Below are 27,807 nucleotides of genomic sequence, written 5' to 3'. Positions count from 1 at the left end.
ACGTCTCGACCCTCTACCTTCAAAATTTTCATGAATATATGCGCGCGCGCGCGCGCGCACACACACACACACACACATATATATATATATATATATATATATATATATATATTAATTTTTAAAATTTTAAATTTTATTTTATTTTATTTAGTATAAATTACTGAATCCACAAATCCTACTTTTTGGGGTTTTCCGAATCTAACACCTCGAATACGTGTCGGATCCCGACGCGCAAATCCGAATCCATGCAACACAGTTCAAATATATATGATTTATATGATTTTTTGGTTAAAATGAAGAGCAACCAACAATGATTGAAGAACAGATAGAGCACCTAAAATTCATGAAAAGATTGAATATATCATTGGCACTTGAATATCCCATAAAAAATCATTAGAACTTGAATATTAGGGACACGAGGAAGAAAATTCACTAAATTTTTTAGTAAATAGAAGAACTAAGTATGAGGCCTCTCCAGGACATTGGGTGTCAAAGGACAAATTTAGACAGCCAGGCAGGACAATTTGGAGGGACATACTAGATCTTAGCAACTTGTTTGAGGCTGGCATAAGATTCAAGGTATATGAAGGGAACATGATTCGTTTTTAGCGTGATAAGTGGTGCTCAAACCATCCCCTTAAAGATATGTTTCCAGAGTTGCTTGTTTTGGCAGAGAATAAAGACGGAGTTGTGAAGGTCTTCATGGAAAAAAGTGGAGGAAAGGTAGTATGGGAGCCGCTTTTCAGGAGAAATTTGTTCGACTGGGAGATAACACCTATGGCTAGACTGCTAGAAGTTCTGGAAGAGGGTTATGCCAAGCAAGATGGGGAGGATAAGAGGGTTTGTATCAGGAATTCATCAGGATACTTCACGGTAAAGTCTTTTTATTTTCAACTGGTTGTATGCCTTGTGTCTGCAAAAAATTGCCAAAGTATGGGCAATCCAAGCACTTCCAAGAGTTGGTGTTTTTGGGTGGGCGGCTTGTCTTGAGAGGATCCAGACTGTGGACTTCTTGAGAAAAAGGAAGATAATAATTATAGACCATTGCCCAATATGCATTAAGGCAGGTGAAACAGCTAACCATCTCCTGCTCCATTATGAAGTGGCGAGGGTAGTTTGGAGCAAGTTACTAAATCGGTTTGGTATCCATTGGGTTTTTCCTGAAACTATTATGGAGCTTCTAGAAGGTTGATCACTGGTCCCATGGAAGAAAAACGGGAAATTTTTTTGGGATGTCTCATTCCTATCCACAATATGGGTGTTATGGAAGGAAAGAAATGCCAGACTGTTTAAAGGCTATAAGCGAAGTCCTGATTATCTTTTCATTAAAGTGATAGCCCCTTACAATATCATGGGTGAAATCTCTTCCTAGCTTTCCATTCGTTTCAGCATATGACTTGTGAGAAGGTTGGAGTGAAGTTTGCTTTAGTTTGGAAAGGAAATAATTGGGCACTCAAAATTGGAATCCCTCACTTACAGGGATATCTAAAACTAAACTTTGATGTTCCAGTTTGGGCAATCCGGGGCTGGCGGATTTTATTTTATTTTTGGGTGGGGTGGGGGGGTGGGGGGGTGCTTAGAAATGATCAAGGGATAGTTGTTTTGGCATTCACGGGCCCTATTGGGGTAGCGGATGCTTCGAAAGCAGAGGTTTGTGCCGCCCATCAAGGCATTAAATTATTGGTAACAAACGGTTTAGACAATGTGGAGGTCGAGGGGGACTCTTTAAATGTCATCAAGTGACTTAAGGGTGCACAGAAGAATCCTCAGAAGTTCGATACATATTTTGATGAGATATCGGACTGTAGCAGAAATATATCGCAATCCTACAATCATGTTCGTCATTCGGCTAATGAGGTGGCAGACAGTTTGGTTAGATCGGGGGTGTCGAAAGAAGCTTTAGCCCTTTTCGATTCTCTTCCTCCCTGATTTCTTTGGTTTTTCGTTAAACTACCTCTATGTATTTTTCTTTGCGTGTATCTTGACCATCTCGGTCTTCTTCTTTCTAATAAAATTGGCCATCATTCAAAAAAAAAAATACTCCAAACTAGCGACATAAAAGATATGCAGTTCTGTGCCCAATTTTAACATATGACTTCCATATTTCTAGCTCTCATGAACATTTTTCACCTTCTACTTTTAGTATCTACTTCTAACCTCACATGTATTTGGGTATTTTGTATTTGGGTATTTGGGAAGGATTTGAATATTTACCTGAATACAACTGAAGATGGTGCAAGAGTGTATTAAAATAGGGAATAGAAGTTAACCAAATAAGCCAACCAATAGCAAACTGGTCCATATATGAAGTATCAACTGCGAACCGCGAACCTGGAGCAAGTGAACCAGAGAGCCATGAATTTGACCCTTATTGATGTTATGATGATCCTAGGACAACCTGATAATGTCAGCAAATGGGATTATTACTATTTTATTTATTTTTTGGATGGGTTTTATGTAGTTTTACAAAGTCCCAATATGACTTATTGAAGGACTGCTTTGAGGTTTAAAGTTTCTACTTTTAATAGTAGTTGGAGTCCAAGTTAAAATAAAAGTCTTTTTGGCCTTCTTTAAAGTTGGAAAGTATCTAGGATTAGGAGTCCTTGTTTTGGGAAGGTTTGTATTCATAATAGGACAAGTATATGGTCCACATATGGGATCTTTGGGATGGTTTTGTGAGCATTACGAAAATTGAAGTTTATGCAAGGAGTCTTACTCTTTTATTTGATGTTTTCTCCTTGAGGCAGCACCATATTCTACTCTCCATGTCCTTCATTAAGGTATGCTTGGTTTTGTTTAATGTTTGAATTTAAGTTTGAAATGAGCATGTTATTCTATTTCTTCTACACCAACTTCTTTTTTGAATGATGCCCTTTACAATATGCATCATTACAAAGAAAATCAATACAACGGAATGCTAACTTACACTTGAACTAAATTGTAAATACATTACATATATCAGGAAAAATGAATGTTACTCATGTTTTGGGCAAAAGTCAATGAGGTTGTGTGGATCATCTTTCTAAACCAGTAACATCATTTATGGATGATAACTTTGATCCTCCCAAAAATAGTTCATATTATATATGATCATTCTGAAAGAATTATACTTGATTATAATGAACTGTATTTTATTAATGAAATGGCAGGGGCACCAACAAACCCCAACATGCCTACCAATTTTGGTTTGTGTTATGTAGCTTCAATATTCTTTATTTAGCTACCAATTTTAACATGCCTACCAATTTTGGTCTGTGTTATGTAGCTTCAATATTCTTTAACATAATCCATTTCAATTGATCAAGAAATAACGAATCAAAACACATAAATTTCAACTAAATGCACACAGTCACATTTATATTCTGCACTGAAAAAGGAAGAAAATATGGGCCTTGAAATTAAGGAGTATATGTTAAGCCTTTTCCATTGATGCCCTCAAAGCGTGTAGAGTGGTCAGGGTTCAAACAATATCCTTACCTACCAAACGAAAAAAATGAAATCCAGTATGAATTATCAACTATATGAAGCAATTTTAATCTCTGAAGGCAAAGCATTACCTTTACTCGAGAACCATGGGGAATTGCAGGTGAGCCATCAACATTGTTTGGCAAAAAAATCTCCCATACACCAAACTCATTCTGTACATAGATAATCATTGAATGTCTTGGCACACAAAGAATCAAGGAATGAAAGTCATACATTGAACCAAAAACAAAAGCTCAACCATCACCAAATTGAAAGCGAAGTAAACTCAAGAAATGACCAACAAATATTTATTAGAGAGAAACAACCTAATTAAACTTAAACCTCGTAAACTTTGAATTTCAACTGCAAAAATAAGCTAAAAAGAATCAAAGAATCAAGCATAAATTTCATATCTAATAATCAATGATATGGGGATACCTATGTAGGCCCAATGTGTTGTGTCCAACATGATAAGATACTAATACTGCTAGCAAAAATTTCACAGATGATTTTGTGTCGAATCAAATACCATGCTTCAGAAATATGGCACTCTCACCGAATTACATACCATGCTTCTAGTTTGTTAATGCTGCATATTTGCAGTTTAAATTTTTAACTAAGTGGGTCATGTAGATGCTATGATAAATATATTATTAGTTCCTTCCATAAGCCTTCCAGTTTTTATTTGTATGTCTTGTGTCTTATCTCATGGTAGGGATACCCTTATCCGTATCTCTGTCTTGGATTTTAGAAATGTTAAATCACACAAAATGATGATGATGGTAGAAGAATTCAATAACAAATGTCAGGTAGAAAGGCAGATTTATGAGGAACTAGGGCTCATCCCCCATGTGTATATGGTCATTGTTGAGTGGCAAATCGTAGAACAATAGGTGCAACTCGGGTCGTGTTCAACCTGAACCCGTCGGGATCGGGGTCGGGTTGAGTTTCCCCAACCCAGGTTGAGTTCGGGTCGGGTTCGGGTTGAGGGATTGGGCAATCCGACCCGAGTGAAACCCAACATTTTTTATCTTTTTTCTTTGTAGTGAGCTTAAAAACTCGGGTCGGGTCGGGTCAAGTTCGGGTTGGAAAGGGTTCCTTGGGTCAGGTTGGGTCGGGTTCGGGTTGAGGCCAACCCGAGTTGCACCCCGACAAAACAAGAGTTTCATCAGAGCTACTCTTGCATCATGTATGCATCTGCTTCCAGTTATCATAGCTAATTTTTTTTGAAAGATGACGAAGATATATTAAGATCATACGAAGAATAGATGCACGGGGACTAATAGTCCCCCAAATATTACAACGTATGAAGACCTGGATCAATCCAGGTCGAAGAAACAAAAACGGACAACTATAAAACCAACGATTGGCCCTCCCAATCGTCGTCCAGGTCCACCAAAAAGCAATTCTGAATTCATCACGACCCAACCATCTTACAAAATATTCTTCCCATCTCCAAGCATCAGGAGATCTAGTCACCCCTGAAAATTTTCAAAAGATTTTACTAAAACCATTGCGATCTTCCACCGAAGATCTTGAAAACCATTGGGGCCATTATTCCTTTAGGGAACTTCTTCTTTTCCTATCCTCAAAATGGTCCCCCTCTCAACTGTACACTTGCCTAGTGCCTTTAACAAAATACTTCCAACAAAAAGTTCCTAAGGACAAATCTTCCAGCATCCTGATATGTATTTTCCTAGACCTGGACATCCTACTATCGAACTTCATAAGGCTCTCCCTAAGGTGAGCATTTCTTTAAGTCCGACAGAAGTCTTTCCGTCTCAGATGTAAAAACCTCCTCGTCAAGTTTAGCAGTCTTTCCATCTCAGATGAAAAAACCTCCTCAGGTGCTCTTTTCTGTTTAATCATAGCCTCCAATTTCTTAATTCTTGATTCCTTGTCTTCTTCCCAACTTAACCGCCTCAAGGTCTTTTCCTCCTCTAAAACCTTGGTGAAGGAGGGATGCGTATGCATCGGTGAGTGGGTTTCCTTTAACATTATGTGACCCAGATACAGTAAAGAATATTTCCGGCCTCCTATTAGCCGCCTCCTTGAAAAGCTTTCATTGCCTTTTCAAGAAGTCTCTGATAAGTTCTCTCGGTGTTGGCACTAATTTAGAAGCCAACTCTATAGTGTAAACCATTGCCTTTACCTTGCTTAATGTTTCCTCTATCTCAAATAACTCCATAGTACGCTTCCTCTTCCGGCCCGCCATGGAGGAAGAGGGCTGAGGTAAGGCGGTATTGTTCAAGTTTTCCATCTGGTTTCCTCGAGTGTTTTCTTTTCCTCTACTCTCAATGAAATCGAATTATTATGTATATCACCGCCACGAAGGGACCTCTGACCAAGGGACAGGTGTCAATATACATACTCCTTTGCGTACAAAAAACTCCTCCTACCATAAATGTGCATTAACGGCGTCGTATTACTCATTGACATCCATCCCAACTCGAGGAAACCTTTTCGACTTCCCATAATGAGGAAAACTTTCGAGAAATGAATACTTCAAATAAAAGTTTTAAAATTCCTTAAATGCTTATCCCAAAAAACGGAAATCCATGTCCTTCCTTTAATTAAAAGTGTTTATTCCTTAGTGGAATCTGCCTTAAAAGCTTATCAATACTGCCAATGGCTGGGTCAATAAATAGTAGATGTACCTTCTCCGAGTCCCTCCCACATCCAAGCACCATCATCCAGATTTTGGGGAGTCCCAAATAGACTTCATCCACAAGCAACACTTACCTTTGGTATTTGAGCAACCCATCCAGAATTCACAAGGGTCGCAGCAGCATATTTCTTTTTATTCTTCAGCCCTTCGGAAGGAAGTTTAATGCGAGCATCCATGAATTTCATAGGAGGTTTTCCTCGGGGATACCCCTTAAGGTGGCCAGACCCATCCACTTTAGATTTTTGCCTCCATGCAAAGCTAGATATCCACTTTCATGGTCTGGGTTCCGACCTAAAGGATATCCCAGAAGAAGAGAACCCAGAATTGCCATATTTAGAGCCTCCCAAAACTTTCCCAGATTTCGCAACTCTCCATCCGGGTCAACAAGCGTGCCAAGCTAGCACTCCTAGCCCCGGATGAGTGATAAGAACCCTTCAACTTGAAACCTTCCTTACAGGGGTCCGGAAAGTAGGTAAAAGGCTATCTTGTACGGGTTGAAAGTTAGATGATCCCAAGGCACCTCCATCAATCATAGGAGGGATCAAAACAGGAGGAAAAAGATCTTCCTGCATATTTCCTAACACTGCAGCTGAGCAGTGAAATTTGAAATTTGAATTCACAGGAGCGGGCCCCAGGGGATCAACGGCTCTCCTTCCTTGAAGATCCAGAGGCTGTAAAGGAGGCCCCATCACCATCACTGATGGCTGCCTATCCAAAATCGGATTATCCTAAGATGGTAGCTCCAAAGGAGTAGAGTCGAAGCCCAACTGTGATTTCTGGACTTAGATATTGGCTATGAAATATTGGCCCAAGATCCGAATTTGGGTAAGGGAAGGAGGTAATTTCCACCATGAAAAGAGGATTTTGGCAAACACAAAGCTCATACATTGGTTATGGCTCCCTTCCATTTTTACCTCCAGAACTCGGCCAAAGAGGTTTCTTAGGGCTTCAACCGTTGAGGTAGCCTAGACGTGAAGTGGGATGCCATAGAAGTTAACCCAGAGAGCTTCCATGCCTTGAATATAATCACAACTCCAAGTGGACAAAGAGTGCAGTTGACTACCCCATACCTCGATACCTTTAGCCAGGGTCTCAGCAGCCTCCTCCTATGATTCAAACATAAATAAAACTTTGTACTGTGATAGGATACACGGACAAGGGAGGGATGGGGTATCCCATGCTCCTTTAGCCCACATCCAAAGATCATTAAGGGACCAAGAAGTCACCTTCCTCCTTCCTATCAAGTAGGCTTTTAGGGTATCCAACCTCGATTATACCTCCTTACCCGATATAGATAAAAGCGGAGAACCGCCCTTGATCAATGAGAGGATCGTCCCAGAGTCCGGCCAGTAGTCGTCATCCTTACTGGCCATAGGGGCTTCCGAAATGGTGTGGTTTGCGTCAAGGGTTGGAGTACCCTTCTTTCTGTCCAAATGGCACCTCCGACATCTACCCCGCCATCTGAAATTAAGATAGTCGAAAGATAAACAATCCCAGTCACCAGGCCCTCGAAATGATTCCCCCTTGTTTCTTGTTTTCCACAACTTCTTCTTTGGAGATGGGGTAACTCAGGTGGTCACTCTTATTCTGCTTACACCATCGACAACAACTCCACTATTTAAAGTTGTAGTGAGCACAAGATAAGAAGAGCCAATCACCCACCCGCCTGTCCATCCTCTTTTTTAAATTCTCCAATTATCACAGCGAATAATGCAATTAAAATTTCAACCATTCTCAACTCAACTCAACAAAGCCTTTGTCCCAAACTAGTTGGGATCGGCTAAATGAATCCTTTAGAAACATTTCATGAAGAAGGTGAAAGGAATCTACCCGGCTCTAATCCTGGCTCTAATTGGGTTCTTCTACGTGGATCATTTTCTTCCATTCTATCCTATCCAAGGTCATGTTCTCTGTTATGCTCCTAACTATCAAGTCTTTCCTCACTGTTTCTACCCAAGTTGTTTTTGGTCTGCCCCAACCTCTTTTTACTCCATCAATTTGGCATGAGTCGCCTCTTTTCACCAGAGCATCCAAAGGCCTATGTTGGATATGTCCAAACCATCTTAAGCGGTGCTCTCTCATCTTCTCCTCAATTGGTGTCACGCCCACCTTTCTTCAAATGTCTTCATTTTTTATTCTATCTAACCTTGTGTGGCCGCACATCCATCTAAGCATTCGCATCTCCGCTAAACTCATCTTATGCACATGCTGCTTCTTGGTGGCCCAACATTATGAGTCGTACAGCATGGCTGGCCTCACAGCTGTCTTATAAAACTTTCCCTTCAACTTGGTAGGGATTTTACGGTGGCACAGAACTCCCGAGGCAAGCTTCCACTTCAACCAACCTGCTCTTATTCTATGATTAACACACTCTTCAATCTCTCCTTCCTTATGTAGAATTGAACAAAGATAGCGAAAGATATCCCTCTTAGATACCTCCTGTCCAGTCAAGTTTACTACATCCTCGTCCCGCCTCCTTACATTACTAAAGTTACACTCCATATACTCTCTCTTAGTCCTACTCAATCTAAAACCTTTGGATTCCAAAGTAGTTCTCCATAACTCTAACTTAGCAATTTATTCCTGCTTTGGTTTCGTCGATTAATACTATGTCATCTGCAAATAACACCACAGCACCTCATCCTGGATACCCCTCCGTAAGCTCATCCATAACTAGCGTAAAAAGATAAGGGCTTAGAGCTGATCCTTGGTGCAGTCCTATTGCAATTGGAAACTCAATAGACGTGCCATCCGTGGTTCTGACACTAGTTACTGCTCCATCGTACATATCCTTAATCACATCAACATATTTAGTAGGCTCTTTTTTTCCTTTCAAAGACCTACCACATAACACTCCTGGGAACCCTATCATACGCTTTCTCCAAATCAATGAAAACCATATGAAGGTCCTTTTTATTTTCTCTAAATCTCTCTATTAACCGCCTAATCAAGAAGATAGCTTCCATAGTCGATCGTCCGGGCATGAAGCCAAACTGATTCTCTGACACTTTAGTCTCTTTTCTTAGTCTATGCTCAATTACCCTCTCCCAAAGCTTCATAGTATGACTCATTAGCTTAATTCCCCGGTAATTGGTGCAACTCTGAATATCCCCTTTATTCTTATAAATAGGTAGAAATTTACTCTTTTTTCCACTCATCAGGCATCTTCTTAGTCTTCAAAATATTGTTAAATAATCTAGCTAACCAAAACAAACCCACATCACCCAAGCATCTCCAATTCTCAAAAGGAATAATGTCAGGCCCCCAAGCCTTACCTAATTTCATATTTTTCATAGCTAATCTTACCTCTAATGTTCGGATTCTATGAACAAACCGGAAGCGTTATCAAGTTCTCCCAAATTCGCTACAGGTTCTCCATTAAACAACTTATCGAAGTAACTTCTCCACCTCTCTTTAACCTCGTTTTCTTTTACTAACAATCTTTGATTCTCGTCTTTGATGCATTTTATATGCTTCAAGTCCCTGCTCTTCCTTTCTCTCATCTTAGCAAGCTTGTAGACATTTTTTCACCATTTTTCGTCCCTAACCTGTGGTACAATCCTCATATGCCTTGTCTCTAGCTTCCCTTAATGCCTTCTAAGCTTCTTTTCTAGCCAATTTATACTTCTCAATGTTCTCCTCATTTCTACACTATGCAAACTTTTATAACACCCTCTTTTAGACCTAATCAGGTTTTGGACCTCTTCGTTCCACCACCACGTGTCTTTAGACGGCGGCTCACTTCCTCTAGATTCTTCAAGTACCTCTCTAACCACTTTCCTAATATAACTAGACATCCCATTCCACATAATATTAGTCCCCTCGTCAAGACTCCAAGGTCCTTCTTTAAGCAGTCTATCCTTAAACATCTTTAGTTTTTCCCCTTTGAGATCCCACCACCTAGTCCTCGGATGTCTAACATCTCTATCTTTTCTCCTCCAACATTTGATGCATATATCCAACACCACCAGCCTATGTTGTGTGACTAAATTCTCTAATATAGCTAACATGTGAATGAACAAAATGCTTTCATGAGATGAAAAAAAGTAAATCACAGATAGCTTTTGTACAATATGTATCAAATATGGGCATGGCACCCATGTTTTTTAACATAGAAGACAAATACCTAGGATCATTCAAAAAAAAGACAAATACCTAGGATTATATACAATTTTCTAACAATAAAATCATACACAATAGTAATTTCTTCAAGAAACACGCATGATATTTAAAGATAAGAAACAAAACAACAATCCGGTGGTGAAATTGAAAAGGCATAGCTCACTACATTGGAAAGTAAAGCGAGAACAAAAGAAAAGAAAGATAAAGATTCCAAAACTTGGGTCAATTCAGAAAAAAGCATGAGGGAAGACCAGCAAAAACAATTCCTATGACCATGCCAAATCTAACTACATGTACTTATGAAATTCCACAGCAAGAAAAGATAGCGCATTAAAGTAGGTGTATGTGACATACCCGGGTCATAATATCCGCATTGGGGTTCCAATTATTAAAATCTCCTATCAGCGCTGCTGACTAGAAAAAAAGAAATTAAAAAAATTATTTTATGAAAATAAAAACAAATAAAGCACAGCATGGATCCATAATAACCAAAGAAGCATGTTCAGTAAGAGAAGTTATTTATAAAGCAAATCGGAAATTCAAATTTTGGATATTTCTCATTTATGGGGCTTCAATGATTATTCTTCTGAAATTTTATACATTAGTTTTATGGAGTTTCTAAAACCCTCGTAGTCTCTAAACCTATGTGACCAAAAATTGGAAAGACTTTCTATCAAACTTGGAAACTTCCTACGCAAGAAAATGCAGAATGTGGACAGCAATAGATTTAGAGGATGAATTTGGGAGAAGCACATTTAGCAGGACCCAGCACTTTCAGGAGGAATTGAAGAGCAAATTTCTAGATTTTATAGAGATTTTGAAGGATGGTTTTCATTTTCTGAACAGTTCAGCAGTTCCAGTTTGGTCAGAATCAGAAACCTGGAGTGCATGCAGGGAGTTATATACAGGTAAGAAGCAGATTTCAGCTATTGAATCAGCATTTGTTAATGAGATCTAAAAGCAGAAAATCAATTGGAAGCGATCCCTTTCATAAATATATTGTCATTTGCATGTTTTGATCATTTCTATTCAGCTTGATTTTTTGTTTGTTTGAATGTTAGGATGCCAAGGTAGTTATGTTCATCAAATGATTTGACTGACTATATCTTAAAAAAGCCACATCGGTTACCTTCACTAAATGAGTGAATGTGTATGCTATACAAGATACACCAGTAAATCACAAGAAAATATGAGTGACACGATAGTACAATACCAGGTTCCACAGGTTTGGACAAGGACTGACATATTACATCAACTTGGGTTTGAATATCCATATGACAAAAAAATAGAGAAAATAAGGTCCTTTAAAAGGTTTCGGAATCAAAGCAAGCCTCTCTTGTTCTGTCCATAGGTGATTGTACCATCCAATGAGAGAGAATATGTGATTGTCACTCAAAAATCTAACACAAAGTATGTTTCAGAATCCTGAGCAAAACGGACTGTTTCGGTCATATTTTATAATGCCATGTCTTCATCTCCCTTTTTTATGGCTGTGCATGGAAAATTTTCTACCGTTAATCAACTGTATAAGAAAAAAGTCTCTAAGATGACTAAGTTGCATGGAGGAAACCCCATAACACATTTTCATTCATTGTGCGTCTAAGTTGTCAACTCCGTTTCATTTGCCGCTTTGTTTTGGTCAGTGGAACTAAATATTTCGGTGTTTCGGCGTTTCGTTTTGGAAAAGACGCTACAGCCAAAGAATTTTTTTTAATAGTTGAAAATCAAAAAAAAAAAAAAAAAAATTGCTAGAAAAAATATAAGAAACCATTATATGAACCAAATTTAACAAAAAACAGATTTTATTTATTAAAACATTAAATTTATTGCAATATATCAATAAAAGAAAGAAAATTAATTGGGTTCAGATAGGTTTACATAGGATTTAGATGTGTTTATATAGGGTTTTTCATATTTGGGCAGAAAAAAAAGTGCGAAAAATACCCTTTGAACGGCTATAAAATGGTTAAAAACGCTAAAAAATAGGATAAAAGGTAAAAAAACAAAAAAGAGGCCATTAAGGGGGGAAAATATAAATTTTCAAAAAAACAATAATAATAAGTGTATCAGCAGAAACAGAACGACACAACCGAAACAGAACAGCTGGTGTTTCTGTAATGTTTTTTTTTTTCTGGAATGAAATGTTTTGGCCCAAACAAAACAAAATTGGTACCTTAGCTGTACATGGTCAGCCCAAATTTGGTGTTTTTTATTTTCTCTATTCAAAGTACTTCCAAGTCTTAACAATTCCTCCAAAGTGATTTTGAGCATGGTGATGCTCACTGGTTGGCAAACAAAAATTTTCCGTGTCTGGAAGATTTTTCTCCATTAGTGCTTTTGGCTTGTTTGGAAATAAAGAAATGATCGAATGCTTTCTGGAAAAGAATATCGGTAGGGTAATTAATAATACAATTATTCTTGGAATGATATTTGCAAGATTGTAAAAGATCTGTCTTCAGTATCTAATTGGCGAAGATAAAGTTATTAACGTTTAAACCCATCCTCCCTCCCCAGTTGGTTGCATAAAGCTAAACTTTGAAGAAAGCAACAAAGGTATTAAAGTCAACAATGCTGAAATCTGCAAGCCGGGAAATTGGGTTGGGAGTTGTGAGGCCTATATCTCATTCTAATGATAATATAGACTTGGCATATGAAGGCTTTTACGGTCATGCAATTGAGGCAGAAATCGAGGCTTTGTGGCAGAGGCTATATCAAATGGGGTCTATTGGTCAATCGAAAGCTCGGACTGAAGGAGATTCTCTCAACACCATAAGATGGCTTAAGACTCAAGATCTGGATTTGGGAGATTATATCTAATTCTAATGGTAATATAGTTTTAGCATGTGGAGGCTCTTGTGGGGAGAGTTGTGCAATTGAGGAAGAAATCAGGGAAGGATATAAATCAGATGGTGTCGATTGGTAGATTTCAAGCTTGATTTGAAAGAGATTCGCTCAACATCATAAGATGGGTTAAGGAAGATGTTTTCGGAAATATTTCAGAAAATGATCGAGGCATGTTCTAAGTTTGTTGGACTCTCCTTTTCCCATATTAACCGTGAACGAAACTCAAATTAACTGTGATTTATCTTGTACTGAGCTTGTTGAGTCGTACTACATGCTGAACTTGCAGTCGTTCTTTCCTTTTAGTCTTTGCTTTCATTTGTTATTTGCAAGAGTTGTGCTGGCCTGTTCCTTTTCTTTCCTTGGTTGATTATTAATGAATTCTCTATTTGAAAATGGGTGTCGGTGTGTGTGTTGGGTGGGGGTTGTGTGTGTGTGTGTGTGTTGGTGGGGGGTGGGTGCGTGGGTGTGAGTGTGTGAGTGTGTGAGTGTGAGTGTGTGAGTGTGGGTGTGGGTGGGTGTGTGTGTGTGTGTGTGTGGATGGGGGGGCCAGCTATGTGATGGGCTCCATACAAACGAAAGTAGTTCATTGAACAAGCATCTCTGCCAATAAAGCCATGAGAAGAAACTGACCTTTGCTCCAGGTGCCCATTCCCTATAAGTAATACCTGTGGCACTGAAAAAAGTTTGAGATAGAATTAAGAAACTATGCAATCTTAACTGTCATAACATTTATAAAAGAGGGAAAGATAAATTCGATACAAGAGAATACAATATTTAAAGATGAGACAAGTTGTAAAAACATGTTACAATTTTATCATAAAAAAAAGTGAGAAACAACCATGAGGAGAGGAATATAGCCGTCATTGAAATAGATGGAGTGCAAAAAAAATGGCTGATGAACTATACAGATTGATTAAATACTATTGGCAGAAGATACGCTCTCTTATCCTTGATTTGAAGCCTAAATGACACATAAGATCAGAAAGGGGACCAGATTGCGGATCACCCTGCTGGACTCTGCTTGGATGTGTAAAAAATAATGCTTTTTGGCATTGGAGAGATCTTCCTACGTTGACTAAAGACGTTGTGAGATGTGATTTCTTGGGAATCCCTGGCATTCATGAAAGGTGAGATTTTTATCAATTTGTTGGTTTTTGTTTCCCAAGGTGAGGTGAAATGTCCCCCTCGTGTACGTTTGTGACTCCTTGGGCATTCCAAGCATTTGTAGCAGGTAGGTTTTTTGTATTAGTTTTGTGTATCTGGAAAAAGTGTTATGTCCCCCTCTTTGTACTCCTTTATTATATCAATAAAATTTAAGGTGCTGACCCACATTCCTAGATGAATTCCGGATTAAAAAAATATACATTCTCCACAAGCAAATCCTTAGATACGACGGTTAAAGGGTTTGTAATGTTAGTCCGCAAAGAAACAATATCTAGCCAGAACAACGAACTCGTAGAATGATTTCCCTAATTGAAGATATTCAGTTTTGAAACTCTTTTAGAAATTTGGTCTTAAGCAAGATCCTAGATGTTTCCTTGAGAACTTCCAAAGACTTGCATTGCATGCAGTCTACAGTAGTCAAAAAATAATTGCCACAAGAAAATTCTGATCAACCCTCCAAAAGCCCCCTTAGTAATTAATGTGTTACTGCATGCTACCCACTTGAACCAAGAAACATGCACCAAAACCCATAAGACAACTTTCTATCAACCTAGACCAACATACTTAGGCACAACCAGACTTCCAAAGACTTCAGTGTACTTCCTTAAATTACAACAACTAAATCAAATTGTTCAGCTCAACACCCAATGTAAGAATAAAATTGTCATATGATTTATAAACCATCAATAGATATTGAAAGAGTATAACTCAACCTCAAAGTGACAAAGGCTATGAGTTATATGTATTTACGCAACGGAAATAATATTTATAATGAACTGCATCAGTATATAATCTCACCCAAAAGAAAAAGATTTTAAATAGTTGAAAAGGAGAAAGAGTAATACCTACGATTGAAGCCAAATTTTTCGTACCCACGAGAAAATGCATCCAAACCACCTTCATACTTATCAATCAGCTCACGCATGTTCTTATATTGGCCATATCTGTAATTGAGAAACTATACATAAGTTAGTGTAATCTGTATCTTACATGGAACAAAACAAGAGGTAAGAGAAAAGTCAACAAATGAATATAAACACTATCAGAAGAACAACCACAACCTTATGTTGAAGGGAAACAAAAAATTAACCTGAAGTTAAAGGGGTCGATAGAGTATTTTACAAAGGAAAAGCTACCAGAAAACTACCTCACCAACCCCTTCCAAATGAAACAACGAAAAATAAAAATATCTGCATACCACTGCATATTAAATGACAAAGCAAAAGTTCGAAAAAAAATTGATAAACTTGGACAAAAGCATAGAGGAAAATGTGCAATGTTGTCAACAACAGATTGAACTCACATGGAAACTAAGCACTGTCAAAAGATAGATATATTGAGTGTGATTGTTTTGTGCTTTATCCCTTCTAAGAATAAAAAAACTACCACAAAAGATGGGAGTGATCCAAATCACATACTAAAGCTCCTGAACATGGTGGGATTTTTTATGTTAAATCTTATTATGCAATTTGCTAGGCAATTTCGCAGAAAGCCATTTCGCGGCTGGCTTTTGCATGATAGAACAGCCACACAGGTTGACTCTTTGAGATATTTTGTCCAATTCATTTTGTGAAACTACCAATTACTCCAAAAGCTTGAGCTGTTGGAGAAGGCGTTATTTAATCTTTTCATACTTTAACACTACCCCTCATGTAGGTTGAAGTAGATTGGCCATGTTACTTTTAGTTTGCCATGATGTGGTAAGAAATAATATAACATAAAAGATACAAAAGAACATAAAAAATGTTAAAAAGGAAATGTACAAACTGGTAACATAAATAGCTCTTACCGGTAGTCAAGATGCGCACTGTGATCTTTCAAAAGTGGATCAATTTCATATATTTTCTGTCCAGTACCAGGTGGAGGTATTGATTTTTGTTCAACGTCAACTTTCATATCGTGTTCAATTGCTTGCTGAGGAACAGATTTTAGTGCAACCTCAGCCTTCTGATCATCATCCATGGATAGTGAAAGAACAGATTTTTGTTGAACCTCGACATTATCACCATCTTCCGTTGGTAGATCAACTACTTCTTGGATAACCTTCAAAAATCATGAAAAGTAAAAACATGTTATGATAAAAGAATGCCATAGTGAAATATAGCACGCCTATTAACACAAAAATAATTCCAAAATCCAAATCGAAGCTTTTAGAAGAAAAAGAGGCTTTGAAAAGATAGAAATTTCAATTCAATTCTCCACAGACAGAAAGGAACCCAAGCAGTCTTACCAAAACAGAACCAACTAACAGGAAATGTCAAAAGATTAATAAACAACACAATCCAATAGAAAAATGTAGTAGTTTAATGATGCCCATGGGTTCCTACTTCCAAGTGTATATATCTTTTGCATAGGCTTTGGCTGCACATAAATCCTAAGAATTATGTCTTACATTGTTTACACCTTGACATGGATAAGGGGACTTTTACTCTCAAGTGGCAATAAATACATCACAACCTATATATATGCACACAATCTGAGAGAGGATGCGCGCAAACATTTGGAGGAAGCACGTATAAATTAAAATGCAACCAATCAAATAAAAATAAATAAGGCCATCAACCTGAAAATATTTATTGGTCTGTCACCATTAGATTTGGAGGAAGCACGTATAAATTAAAATGCAACAAATCAAATAAAAATAAATAAGGCCATCAACCTGAAAATATTTATTGGTCTGTCACCATTAGCTTTGAGAGTAAATGAAGGGCTTTATTGTACTTTCGAGCGAAAATCATGTGTTTGCACTAATTTTGTGTATCTTGCAGTAATGTAGCATTTTGGCAGTATAATATATAGTTTTTTGGTTTTATAATGGATGCATATGCTTGCATTATTTTCATTCTCTGTTGGACATACATGGGTACAATGTACGTAATGTCACACTTGGCAAACACAAAAAGAATAGGATTCGTGAATTTGACAGTATATTTTAATTAATTTCAAATTTTAATATTCATAAATAATTCACAGGTGACCATCCCTGGCTTCTTAAATTCTTCAGACTGTCTTTATCATTTATGAGAATATTTTCAACGGGGGGCCAATATCATCAATGGTTAAGGTCCATTAAGCACATCTATGAGATGAGGTGATGTCATTTCACTTAAGTGGCAAGAGACCCCCAGAAGGAAATTTCCATGGGACGTGAATGGGGTAAGGAATTTAATTTCAGGAATGTTTATTCTAGGTAGTTCTTTAGTAGTTTGTTTCTACGAGTCCTAGTTGTAGGAAAGTTATATAGATGTTAGAAGTTAGAACTTGCCTTTGATTTAATCTTAGGATGTCGTATGTTCCTATTGGAACTCCCATGCCTTCTTGCAATAGGATTAGGAGTCTCGTTAAGATTTTCATGAGGATGGAGCTTTCTATATAGAGTAATGGCCATTGGCCTTGGGAATTATGAATGAATGATTGAATGATGAGTTTAACTTCGGCTCAGGATTGTGATTTTAACCTCTTGCTTTCTCTCTTACAGCTTTCATTCTCTTTCTTTTCCAAACCTGCATCCTTCAAACTTATCGACCAGACGACCACCACCACCACTTCACCCTCCCATCAATCCACTGACTACTTTAATAATGTAGGACCAACTACAGGAGGGAACTTACATAAAATTGTAGAGTCTGAACTTTTGGGAGAATTGGTCATATATAGTGATTTTGGTAAGGAATAGGTTTAGTTTTTAGGGTTTGAAAATATTGTTTAAACTGGACTAAATGGGCTTAATAAGATAACTTGGATGGTTAGAAAACGCGTAAGAATGGATGAATCGAAACCAACGGCCAGATCTGATATATAGTTATAAACTTTCCAAACAGCATCAAGGACTTGCATGGGGATTATCAATAAGAAAAAAACATAAAAGCCAGGTTTAAAACTGATCGGAAAATATTACTTCGGAAATTCTTTACCTTGGTAGGAAACTACTTTCTTCATTCAATCACATCAAGAGAACAGCCCATGATATAGTAGAGACTAGAGACTATGCCTAGCGGACGAGAGGATTAACTAGAGGTTTGTATTAGGAAAGAAATGCCTCTTCCTTTTTCATCTCAGGGCTTGTGCCTATAAAGTTCTTTTTTAATATGTTTATAAGGGGTTTTCTAGGGACTTTTGCAAAAAGGCATTTCGCAGCTGGCTGTTGCATGAGAGAGCAGTCACACAGGCTCACTTTTCAGCAGCTTTTGTCTTATTCATTTAATTCATTTTAGGTGGCTGCTCTCTCATGCAACAGCCAGCTGCAAAATGCCTTTCTGCAAAATACCCTAGCAAATCCCTATTTAAAATTATCATTAACCCTCAAGAAAAGTTCTTGTGAAGATTAAGAAGTTGTAGAGTCGTCTAGGGAAGTGGTATTAATGATGTCACAAAAATAAAACTAGAATAACTAGGAAAAAATGAATCCTTGCATTGTTTCTATGCAAACCTGGTCACCATCGGAGACTGCTTCATAATGTTCCACTAAATTTGTAGAGGATGAAGAGGCGTCACTCTTTCCACCTGGAACAAGTACTTTCTCAGATGCAGCAACCGTCGTAGATGTAGAATCAGTGTCATAAGATGACTTCCCAGCAAAAATCTTCCCTAAAAGGCAATAACAAAAAGAAAGAATGAAGGGACAAACCAAACATGCAGAACTAAACATGCAGAAACAATGGAAAATATATATCCAAAAGATTTATAGAAAAAGCACACTTTTCACATCCTTATGGTGATGAAAATCCCTGTTAATCAAGGCTTTCTTCTGCAAGGTATACTCAAAATGCCCAATTTACATGAGAAATAATGTTTTTAGAGGAAATCCGCTATGGTGTGTGCGCGCGCGGACGTGGGTGTAGGGGAGAGGGGAGCCCATTAGAAGAACCTCGTTTAGCTAGCTAAGTTCACTTAGTTTCCCTGTTATTATCTCCATATACCCCCAAGAAAGGTTACCGCAAGCCCAACTATGAAGGGGTGCATTAAGAAATTCGAGTTCGCCCAAATCTGAATGTGTATAAATAGAGGAGGTTCTTTGGCAATTATCAACAACCTCAATAATGCAACTAACAAAAAAATCCAATTTCAATGAAGTGGTTGGGAGTTCAATCGAATTTAGCTAAATTTAAGGCCGAAAAAAGGGGTTTATTCTGTACATTCTAAAGTTCTAATAGATGTTTCAAAATTGAGGGCTTTTTTAGAGTGGTGACGAATGGTGTACTTCTTCAAGAGTCTTCGGCCACTTGATTCATCAAAATTTTTCTTTGTCAATTATGGTGGGAGATAACTTTGGGGTTTAACAAAGAGTAGTAGTATTTCACCGAAAAAGATCCCATTATGTTCAGAAGATCAAACAATTGCATCAGGATAGTTGTGAAACAACCAATTACTCCAAAAGCTTAAGCCGTTCGAGTTGGTGTTATTTAATCATTTATACATCAACAGTAGTCAACATTAGGGAAGTATATCTTTGACATTGTATTAGTTAGATTGAAGAACTCCTGGAAGAATGGCATACCCTCCTAAAGAATAGGGGTGATAATATGAGCGAGGGTTCTTCTCATTGTTATTCTTCCTCCACTTCATCTTATTTCATTATAGTCTCTAAGACCTTCACATCCCTAATGATGTGCATAAGATTCATCCTAGTTACCATCATCAACATGAACAGGGATTCCTATGTCCCCATTTAGTGCTCTTTAGAGCATTTTCTTCTCCAACCACAATATCCATTGAAGATGGTGTAAACATTGTTTCAAAACTCCCCGACTCAATCAGTGATTTCATGAGTCCACTCCCTTTTACATTGGCCACAAGGCCACATTTTTCTATACCAAGTCAATCAAAACTCCTTTGACTCGCCCAAGTTATGATCGTGTTGATCATTGACTCACCCAAGTCAACTCCCTTTTACCTTGGCCGAGTTCTCGTCTGAGTCCAAGTGTTGAAAATCTGGTTGTAACAAGTGGTCCACCATGCAAGATCTCTATAGTTCATACAGTTGCTTTGTTGGGTTTTAGAAGTCTAAGTAACACCCTCCAAAAAAAGTCTAAGCAAGTAGCTTCTCTCAACCATTTTCTATGGACTGCTAAAGCTTAACTTTGAAAGTCATTGCAAAGTAGTCTTCATATGAGTGATAGCAAAGGTGACTTTGAGTCGAGAAATTTGGGAGGGTTTACACATATGGTAAAGGCCTGCTCATGAAAGGACAGGTTATAAGTTGAGGTTCTTGCATTCTCCTTGTTGGCGGTTGCTAACTAAATCTCAATCAAAGCAACACATCCTCCATTTTATTCTCATGGATTTTACCTTGCACATTCATCAACAGAAAAACTAAATAAATAAATAAAAAAAACTGTAGCTCTGATAAGCTAGCTTGCAGTTGATAGACAATTCATTGATGACTTGAAACTATTATGACATCTATGGGATTTTCAGGAGTGGATCACCTTTTCTTTGGTACATTTAGTCATCTACAAAAGAAAAGGAAAAAGAACAAAAGCACGCATGGACAGGTACAGGCACAAAGATGTTGGAAATTCAAGACCCAATTCCTAAAATGCACGACCAACATGGCACTATATCTGAGTCGTTTATAAAGAACGAATTCACACATCCCTTTTTTAATAAAGATAACAAAATATATTAAAAACAATGAGAAATTACAACAGAACATCACTGCGCAAAGACAGCCCAAAGTACAGTGGATCACGCCACCACCGTCTTAGCCAAATGATCAGCTAGACTATTCGCAAATGAATGCACACATCTAGCTCACCATAGGCAGGGTTGTTCGCCATAATAGCCACGTATATTAGGCACCCGATCAGACGTAACTAGATGAACATTAACCTCAAGGGAATACCTTAAGTAGCAGATTACTTCACATCAAGCTCACTAGTATCTACACAGGTTTGATGCCACCCACTAGCAAGTTATTTTGCCCATATCTTAACTCGGTTAAATTCTACCCTGTAAGCTTTCTTTTTTTTTTAAATTGTGCACATTGCTGATTACCGCCTCTCAATGCAATTCAACATCGACTCAAAAAACCCACAGGAGGAACCAATTCAATCATGTCCTAACATTACCTCCACAAGGTCCAAACCAAATATAACCAGTTGAAAATATCAATCCAATGATCAGCAAGCAGAAATCTAAACTACACATGAAAAGAAAAAAGAATGCCCTAGATGTGCTTGATACTTAGCAACAGGACATCAACTCAAAATTCCATAGACAGAACCAATTCAACCCTCTGCCCTAACAGTAACTCCAAAGATACAAGCCAGACATAACCAGTCAAAAATATCGATCAATCGATGCAACTGATGAGCAATCACAAATCTAAAGTTCTAAACCACATGCAAAAACAAAAAGTAAACCCTCACTTCCAAGTTTAAAAAACAATAAATAAATAAGAAGCAACAACAAAAATAAAAATAAAAAATAGATTCTGAAGACTACAAAATCTGCCAAATCCAAAGAAAAGGAGACACTAGCACTATGTTACGGTCCTAAGTGGGGGCCCACCTAGGTATGGGACTGGCCATGGGACCCAGCCTGGTATGGGACAGGTTTAAAGGGCCTTGCCTAACGCGTTCCATCAGCTCTGGAGCTTTTGGCGTATCGGTAAGGTTCCTAACATTTGGTCAATGTTACGTGACTGAATGGGTCCCACGTGGGCTTGAATAAATTAATTAGATATTTTAGTGAATAATATTATATCAGATCTTACCAAATCTGATATATTTAGTAGTTATGTTGGATTAGGATACCTACTTTAGGATAATCTTTATTTGGCTATTTCTATTCTTAACATAAGATCTTTCTAGATCTCTCTATGTTTATCATTTTCTATTTTTATCTGTAAGTGCTTTATATAAGCACATGCTACTGTTAATGAAAGGAAGGAAGAAATCATATTAGAATTGTATCTTTTGCCCAAAGGAGGATTGATCTCCCTCGAAGTGGATCAAGAGGCCGATCTTCCCTCTAAGAAGATCAATCGCGTTACGAACCGATTCGGGTTTGTAACAATTGGTATCAAAGCGGTCGATCCTGCGTCATGGCTACGTCTTCAGAGATTTGGGAATCGATACGTGAAGATCTGCAGGAGATCAAAGCACTTCTTTTGAAAATGAAGGAAGCACATCGACGGTTTACGGAAGGCTTGAACAAAATCGGCACAATGGTCGAAAAAGCTTGTACGATGAAAAAGAAACCACAAAACAGGAAAAAAAAAGGGAAGAAGAAGAGAGAGAAAAATCAAAGAAGAAAACGAGAAAAAGCCTCAAAAGAAAAGTGTAGATGATTATCAGCATCATCGATTCCGACAAGGTTGTAGACGGAGATTTTATCGTTTTGCTGCATTTGCTCAATGTCATTAAAAAGGTCCTCACCCACGGCCATCCGTTCGTCAACGTTCCGATCAAAAGACAAAACAAAGGAGCTTGGATGAACGACGGAATAAGATCGATTTGAAAGGGAAGTTGCCGCAACCTCTTGTGACAACATACGAAATGGTGACTAATCGCAAGACAAAGAGAATCAGAAAGGGAAAGATAACGAAAAAGAAAAAGAGAATGAAGACTTTCGGAAAATGCAGTTTTTTCACAAATTGGTCATCTATCTCCAACCTTAAGGACAAGGTTGATTTCAAGGGGGAAGGAATGTTACCTGACTGAATGGGTCCCACGTGGGCTGGAAAAATTAATTAGATATTTTAGTGAATAATATCATATCAGATCTTACCTCCAGATCTATATATTTAGTAGTTATGTTGGATTAGGATACCTACTTTAGGATGATCTTAATTTGGCTATTTCTATTCTTATCATAAGATCTTTCTAGATCTCTCTCTATGTATATCATTTTCTATTTTTATCTGTAAGTGCTCTATATAAGCACATGCTACTGTTAATGAAAGGAAGGAAGAAATCATTTTAGAATTGTGTCTTTTTGCACAAAGGAGGATTGATCTTTCCATCAAAGTCAAGAGGCCGATCTTCCCTCTAAGAAGATCAATCGCGTTACCACAAACCATCAGATTGCTAGAAAAACGGAATTAAATTATAACTGAAACAGAGAAAAGGAATAACAAAAACATGAAGCAACACAATAAAGATTCTTAAACCTAATAACTTCAATAACGAGATCTGCGAAAACAAAGAGACAGAGAGTGAAAGAGTGAGAGTGATAAACTTACAAGACAAAGAATCCTTCTTTGAGATAGAATAGAGATTCAAGCTCTTCCGATCACCACTTATGCTGGATCGAGACGGAGTAGAAACAGGAGAAGTGGCAGGGAAACGGATTCCTGCGAGCGAAAACGCCATTATTCTGTGAAGACTAGGGTTTCCAGAAATATAAAAGGAATTTGAAGAGAACAGCTGAACAGGTGTCTTTATCATAATAATAATTCAGATTATAAAAACAGTGAGACGATCCAAGATAAACATCTCTCTACCGTTGTTTCTATGGGAGCATCAATATAGAAAGGATTTGGCCGTTTTGTGGGGACCACTCCAGACGTCTATCTTTCGTTTCGATTCGCTCAAAATCTCACAGGCTCACGTGGTTTCAGATCAGAAACGAAAGGTGACCTTTTCTCTCTGCCCTTTTAGCTTCTCGGGATGTATGAAATTACTACGTTGTCCTTGGTGTTTGAGTAAATGTCGAGATTGCTCATTATCATCGGTTAACGAGAAAATACCTTCTTTTCGAACTTCGAAGGATCATGGGCCCACGTGACTTGGTGGGTCCAGGTATATTCCATCCATCGGGTTGAAGGGTTACAGACGATCAATGGCTCGAAGAAACCCTTATCGCAATCATTGAAAACTGTTTCCTGAAATTCTTTTTACTTGAAATCACGATTTTTCCGAGGTTTTACCTGAAATCACTTTTACGCAAGTGGGGGCATTTACAAACGGTTGGGAAGTCGTTTCCCCAGGAAATATTTTCACGAATGCGGGGGACATGCATCATCTAATGAAGATTGCATTTCCACCCCTCTTGTGGGACCCCTTTTGTCATTCAGGGCTATACAAACAAAAGACGAAGGAAATTGAATTATTTGTAGTAAAAGACAAACAAAAAATGAGTAGAATTGATGGAAAGAAAGTATTCACGGAAAGCATCCATTTATAATTGATGGAAAGTATTCACAAAAGGTGAAAGTATTCATGTAAGGAAAATAAATTAGTGGTTGTGCTTTGTCAATATTAGGGCTGCAACTCGGGTCGGGCGGGTCGGGTTTTGGAGAACCCAACCCTACCCGAGAAATATCTCGGGTCGGGTTTTTTTTCGAAAAACCCACGATTCCCAAACCCGGCCCTACCCATGATAAATCTCGGGTCAGGTCGGGTTTTTTCACGTTGACGCAAATTTTTAAGGAAAATTCTTGTTTGGCAAGGCAACTCAACTCATAGAAGCAGAAATTACACTCACATTACACTTGAATCAAATAATGATGTAATTACACTCACATCACACTTGAATCAAACAATGCTGTAATCAAACAATGTTGTAATTACAATCAAACAATGCTGAATCGAACACTTGAATCAACTCAACTCATAGAAGCAGAAATTACTCTCACATACAGTAACAGTGGGTGCGTGGGTTTTCACTTTTAACATTGGGATAATTACATTTACACCCCCTCTAGTTTCTGACACATCCACTTCCACCCCTATAGTTTAAAACGTGACAAATACACCCCTGTAGTTTCAATTTGTTTAAGGTTTGCCCCCTTAGTTGAAGGTTCGTCCATAGATTGAAGGGTTAGGATGATCCGATGGAGCTGATTTTTTGGGCACACCATATCTATGTCAGGACCCATCAAATGAACGCTTTGGATCATCCAAATAATGTGGGCCCCTGCCCGAATCCAAACACTACCAAAAAATCATCCAAATAATGTGGGCCCACATTGTTTGGATGATCCAAAGCGTTCATTTGATGGGTCCTGACATAGATAGGATGTGCCCAAAAAATCAGCTCCATCGGATCATCCTAACCCTTCAATCTATGGACGAACCTTCAGCTGAGTGGGCCTACCTTAAACAAATTGAAACTACAAGGGTGTATATGTCACATTTTAAACTATAGGGGTGGAAGTGGATGTGTCAGAAACTAGAGGGGGTGTAAATGTAATTATCCCTTTAACCTTTAACTAACAATAGAAAAAAATGTACATGCTATAACTTATGTAACTCGGGTCGGGTCGGGTCGGGCCCCTTCAAACCCGGCTCGACCCGAGATTCATGCGGGCTTTTGAATCCTGAACCCGGCTCGACCCGAAACCCGTGAAACCTGAACCCCACCCAAGCTATTTTCGGGTCGGGTCGGGTCGATGCGGGTCGGGTAAAACCCGGCTCGAGTTGCAGCCCTAGTCAATATCATGACATGCATATATATTAAGTTCGATGTGATTTTTTACCTAGCGAAATGCCCGTTGAGGACACCGGTGATTAGGGGTGTAAACGAGACGAGACGAGGCGAGCCCAGCCCAGCCCAACTCGCTCGGCTCCGCTCATTAAGCTCAACACATGAGCTTGGGATCGGCTCGGTCAGGCTCGCGGGGCTTACGGAGAGTACCTGTCAGCATAATAGTCAGGCTCTTCTAATTTTGGGAAGTGATAAATCCGCCCCTTTTTATTACTCTGGACACCCAGAGCAGAGCAATGTATCAATGACTTCAGAGGGGCTGATGTACTTCGTGTCAGAAGGATTCAATAGGGTTGATTGCCACATACGCTTCTGCCGGGTGTCCCAAGTAATCAAAAGGGGCGGATATATCACTTCCCTAATTTTTTGTTTATATTGTAATTAGCGACTAATAGATGGGCTTTTTGGTCATTTTTCAGTGAACCCTTTCATAAAGAGCCACAAAAGGGCTCTTCATCGGATCATGTCATTTTCAGTTACATTTTAAAATCAGTTGAATCGACAAGGAACATTATTTCTAGATGCAATTATTTCCATTGAAATATACCCGAATATTCCGTTTCTGATTTATCCCTTCAAATGGGTTAGTGTAAGCAACTGATATATAAAAAGGTCCCTTCTGATAATGACACTCTTTCAGTCTTTCTTAACACTTTTTCTGATTGGATGGATGTCTATAGCTTTACAGTAATTGTAAGAACTTGTAACTGCCAACTTTTTTAATCAATCACTGCTTTTGTTAAACAAACATCATATGGCTTGGACCCACTATCTTGTTGGGCATCACAACTCACAAGTATGGTTCATTGCCCTTGTCCACACATCATTGGATGATTCTAGATCTTTGATCAAGCTTGATAAAAAAATTAAGGAAGTTTCTAGATCTTTGATCAAGCGAGATGAATCTAGATCCTTGTTCTTTGATCAAGCTATATTAATGGTCCAGATCAGCATTAGAATGTCACATCATCTCGCATGAATCGGTCTCTTACGAATGTCTTTTATATGTGCATCTCATGCTACCATATTCCGCTGAGTTTCATACTTTCATTTAGTCAAGGCTACTGTTATTGGCAATACCATGTTTTGATAACCGCACTAATTCATCTTGTCTTTTATTATTTAAACAGCTGTAAAAAGTTATTAAAAAAGAAAAGACAGGCTGAGTTTGTGTAATTGTTAAAGCATGTTCGTGGAGCCTTAGTTAAACATGTTATAAATTACATTAATGTCCAATATAATTCTTAATCTTTTTGTGTGAACTATAAATGTAAGGATTTTAAATATATTATTATTTCTCTTTCAAATTGAAGAAGATGTTTTCTCAACCTCATAAAAAGGAAAAGGGATATGCTAGGCAATTTCGCGGAAAGCCATTTCGCGGCTCACTTTTGCAGGAGAGAACAGCCACATCAAATTAATTAAATGAATAAGACAAAATCTTCTAAAAGTGAGCATTTCTGGCTGTTCTCTGCTGATATATGTCTAAGTTTTACATAATATGGAAATGTAAAATGCGGGGAGTAACAATCAAAGCTTAATATGAAATGTTGATATCTGCGGCCACAACCAGGGGGGGGGGGGCATGATCTCAATTCCGTGAGGGTCGAGTAGTCTTAATCGGAAACCACATGTCACATTTTGGTGGGCCATAGATAAAACTGGAAAGCACAACATTAGTTCTCTCTACGTCGGGAGACCCTGCGACAGACCAGCCGCGAAATACCTTTTGCGATGGACCCTAGCAAATCCCGTTTATTAAATTTCTGCATACTTCAGATACTTTACAGGTACCAAGTATATTCGCCTAGAACAAGCTTTTCCTTCATTCCAGATGTTTTATCTGTGTTCCGTCAATTTGAGGACTAAGCGGACGGTGATGGATCAACGGATGGCTTGAGTTATTGTCGATCGACGGATAGACATGCTTTCAATCACTAATTTAGTGTAATCATTTTATTTGGCACTCACTAGAGAGGGAGTGTTGCAGGTCCACCTAGCCTAGTGTACTTGGTAATTAATGGGCGTTAAGGGTGCTAGACAGGCCACTAGAAAACCAAAACATTCTCCCACTTGGGGCTGAGTGTTCAACAATCATTTTTGGACTCAAA

At 38.3% G+C, this 27,807-nt stretch overlaps 1 protein-coding gene across 2 annotated transcripts in view; it reads right to left on the bottom strand.

Annotated features, from left to right (window-relative positions):
* LOC143877594 (1,4-alpha-glucan-branching enzyme 1, chloroplastic/amyloplastic) overlaps positions 1-23,696 on the bottom strand; it is a 61,061-nt gene extending 37,365 nt beyond the window's left edge. The window contains exons 1-7 of one of the 2 annotated variants that reach the window (XM_077379739.1): positions 23,451-23,696; positions 18,693-18,850; positions 16,053-16,306; positions 15,109-15,207; positions 13,730-13,772; positions 10,610-10,669; positions 3,558-3,638 (exon numbers count right to left, since the gene is read on the bottom strand). In XM_077379739.1, coding sequence (XP_077235854.1) covers positions 3,558-3,638; positions 10,610-10,669; positions 13,730-13,772; positions 15,109-15,207; positions 16,053-16,306; positions 18,693-18,850; positions 23,451-23,655 — 900 coding nt within the window. In that variant the 5' untranslated portion in view covers positions 23,656-23,696. Of the gene's footprint in view, positions 1-3,557; positions 3,639-10,609; positions 10,670-13,729; positions 13,773-15,108; positions 15,222-16,052; positions 16,307-18,692; positions 18,851-23,450 lie in introns of those variants that run through there. The other variant, XM_077379740.1, reaches the window with a different exon arrangement.
* Between the last annotated feature and the right edge of the window lie 4,111 nt (positions 23,697-27,807).

This window comes from Tasmannia lanceolata, unplaced genomic scaffold, assembly GCF_043159265.1.
Source record: "Tasmannia lanceolata isolate RefF3 unplaced genomic scaffold, GAP_Taslan_0.1 ptg000005l, whole genome shotgun sequence".
In the NCBI taxonomy this organism is placed as follows: domain Eukaryota; kingdom Viridiplantae; phylum Streptophyta; class Magnoliopsida; order Canellales; family Winteraceae; genus Tasmannia; species Tasmannia lanceolata.
The sequence above is the reverse complement of the archived record's forward strand: the minus strand, read 5'-3'. Positions and strand labels throughout refer to the sequence as shown.